This window comes from Gavialis gangeticus, unplaced genomic scaffold, assembly GCF_001723915.1.
Source record: "Gavialis gangeticus isolate Ggan-Ray unplaced genomic scaffold, GavGan_comp1, whole genome shotgun sequence".
NCBI classification, from domain to species: domain Eukaryota; kingdom Metazoa; phylum Chordata; order Crocodylia; family Gavialidae; genus Gavialis; species Gavialis gangeticus.
In genome coordinates this window covers 95,327,725-95,330,514 of record NW_017728992.1, presented here as the reverse complement: position 1 = coordinate 95,330,514, position 2,790 = coordinate 95,327,725, and the positions used below count along the sequence as shown (strand labels likewise).

The window sequence follows — 2,790 nt, the reverse complement described above, 5'->3', positions numbered from 1 at the left end:
TAGGTTACGCGTCAGGGAATATTTTTGTATAGTGAAATCCATTAGGATGTGAAATCATTTCCAAAGGGAAGTAAGGGGGATTGCTTAGAAAAAAAACAATGGATAAACCCTGCTGTAAAGAACAACCCTAACTGGCAGACAATAGCTTAAATTGCCAAACAAGTATCTCATACTTAATTGCTCTGATTTTTTTTGCCTCCCTATTTTTATTGATATAGGGACCTAATTTTTCTGACCCCTTTTCTAAGCTTAAGCTATTAAACTAACCAACCAGTCTTGTATAGAATTGTATCCCATGCTTAACATTTTGGGGTGCTGTCTTCTTTTGGCTTCTTTCAAATCGATTTTTTAAAGTGCCATGGACTTCACAACATGTAATGAGCAGGTTGCACTGTTGAGAAAGTAATGCCCAAACACAGCAATCCCTGAGCACTGAAGCCTCCATCCAGAATGGAAGTCACTTTTCTAGTCCATTTTTTTCACTCATAAGGACTCAAGGATAAAGTTAACTTATTTTTTTACTTCCTACTGATGTAGGTGAGGCCAGTATTTCATCCTGTAAGTCTGAAGCCCTACACTTTTGAAACATCTTGATGTTTACTTACCTTAACAAATAACCTACAATATTTTTACTTTATGATATACTTTGTAAGTTTGCTAATAGTTGATTCAAATCTAAAAAACGAATGGTAGCTAGAGAGAAGTAACAGTAGGTTGATTCCAAAAGCATACTATATACAAGACTAGGCTACATCACTGTGCCAAAACTCACAATTTCCAAAGCACCAAGTTACATGATGTTTATCTTGCAGACTATATATAGCATACATTTTTTTCAGGAAAATGAGACACATTTTTGTAACTAGCATCTGAACCATACATGTGTGTCAAGGCCATTACTTTATAGTTTTTCAAGTTAACAAATGTTAGTAAAAATGGAATTAATAAACCTTCTTAAAATTGTCTATTAAAGTCCACTTCAGAATGACATTTGTGGAATACAAAAGAACAGTGGTCTTTGTTTTTTTCTCCACAAAAGAACAGTGGTCTTTGTTTTTTTCTCCGCAAACCGTTTGTTTCCATACTTCAAAGGAAAACTGGAAGTCTTTACTTGCTCACATTAGGATTCCAATGCCTACATTTTTAGAAGCCTATATTTGGGTGCCAAACATGAAACCCTTTAAAGTGATCAGAGTATCAAACAGTACTGAGCACATACTTTCATGTTGTGTAATCAGAATCAGTTGTCAATTTTAAAAATTTAGATTTGATGTTACAAAACCTTATATTTCACTGAAAGTATAGATACATACATGTCGTTATTGAATGCATAATTAGTAGCAGTTCTGGTTTACTTTCAACAGTAGTGAGAATGATAGGACTACATACATTGCATAAATATTTAAATTGGCTCGGGACTAAGTTTGATCTTGTTTTCTTAGCTGTGCATGCATATCACTAACCTGACTGATGGTACTCATGGCTCTCATGTAGCTCTCATTCCGGGAACGGAATTTGGGAGAAGCAAGCAGACCTGCAGGGTCTAGACTGTCCAAACTCCTATTGATAGAGACTTCACTCACAGCCCTCAAGTAACTGTGGCTCCGGATCTGAAGCTTTGGAGAGTGTTCACTGGATATCCTTGAAGGAAACAGCAGGAAAGAAACAATTAATCAAGTCCATGTTGCTTAGCTGCAACTGAGAATGCTAATTAATAGTTCAGTTGAAAGAGATTTAAATTAGTTAGAAAAACTCAAATCAGACTATATAATCCTTAGCCATTTGTAAATTCAATATAGTAAATTCAGTATTAAATTCAGGAAATGGTTTACTTCCAGGTCACTTTCTCAAACTTACTTCCTTTCTTGTCTTACTACAAGCTTAGCGTTCATAATAACACAGTCTTCATGATATTTATTGGAGTTCAAAGCAAAAGGTCATGATGCAATGACAACAGGAAAATTTAGCCTCGTGGGAAATATGGCAAGTAGTGCAATGTGTGTGACTCTTAAGGCAATTAGAATGAGATTAGTATTGCTTGCTTTAAAAGTAAAATGCTGAAAGATACAAAGTCCATTATTAAAACAGCAGTAAAGACATGTAGGTGCGTACAATCAAAGAAACAGCTGTCTAAGACATAATATCCTCAACCAATAATATTACAACAACCATCAACAGAATACATGAGAAGGCACAGAAAGCAGTGGCAAAGAAAAGATCTAGTGGAAAACCATGGGGTATTTATACGCTTGCTCTGGGAGGTGTGTGCGTGGGGGGGGGGGTGGAGGGGTGCTTTAAATTAGCGCAACTGCAAGAGCTGCACTAATTAAAAGCACCCGGAGCATCACATGTATCAGCGTCCCTGTGCTGAAAAATAGTAGTGGGGCCCTTTGAACTAAAGGTCATCAAACAAGCTTTAGTTTAAAGCATCCCACTGCCATTTTTCAGTGTGGGGACGTTGATACATGTGACGCTCAGGGCTAGATTAATGCATGGGCAAACTAGGCACATGCCTAGGGCCCTGAGCTTCGGGGGCCTGGCCTTCCCTCTGCGGTGGTGATGCGAATGGCCCCATCCACCTCCCCTCCCTTCCCTTCCCTTCCCTCTGCCAGCCTCACTGCTGCCACAGCTTATTCCTACCAGCGGGGCTCTGAGCCCCACTCTCCATGGTTGGCAGCGCTGGGGGGGGGGGGTCAACTGGCCTGGACCCCACAAGTTTGTTTGCCTAGGGCCCACTAAAAGGTTAATCCAGCCCTGGTGATGCTGGAGGCTGCTAGAGTGCATTAATTT

At 39.2% G+C, this 2,790-nt stretch overlaps 1 protein-coding gene across 3 annotated transcripts in view; it reads right to left on the bottom strand.

The window, feature by feature from the left end:
- Positions 1-2,790, bottom strand: part of DLGAP1 (DLG associated protein 1) — a 693,131-nt gene that overhangs the window by 196,761 nt on the left and 493,580 nt on the right. For all 3 annotated transcript variants that reach the window (XM_019525761.1, XM_019525769.1, XM_019525775.1), the window contains one exon: positions 1,464-1,641. In XM_019525761.1, the coding sequence (XP_019381306.1) occupies positions 1,464-1,641 (178 nt within the window). The remainder of the gene's footprint in view (positions 1-1,463; positions 1,642-2,790) is intronic.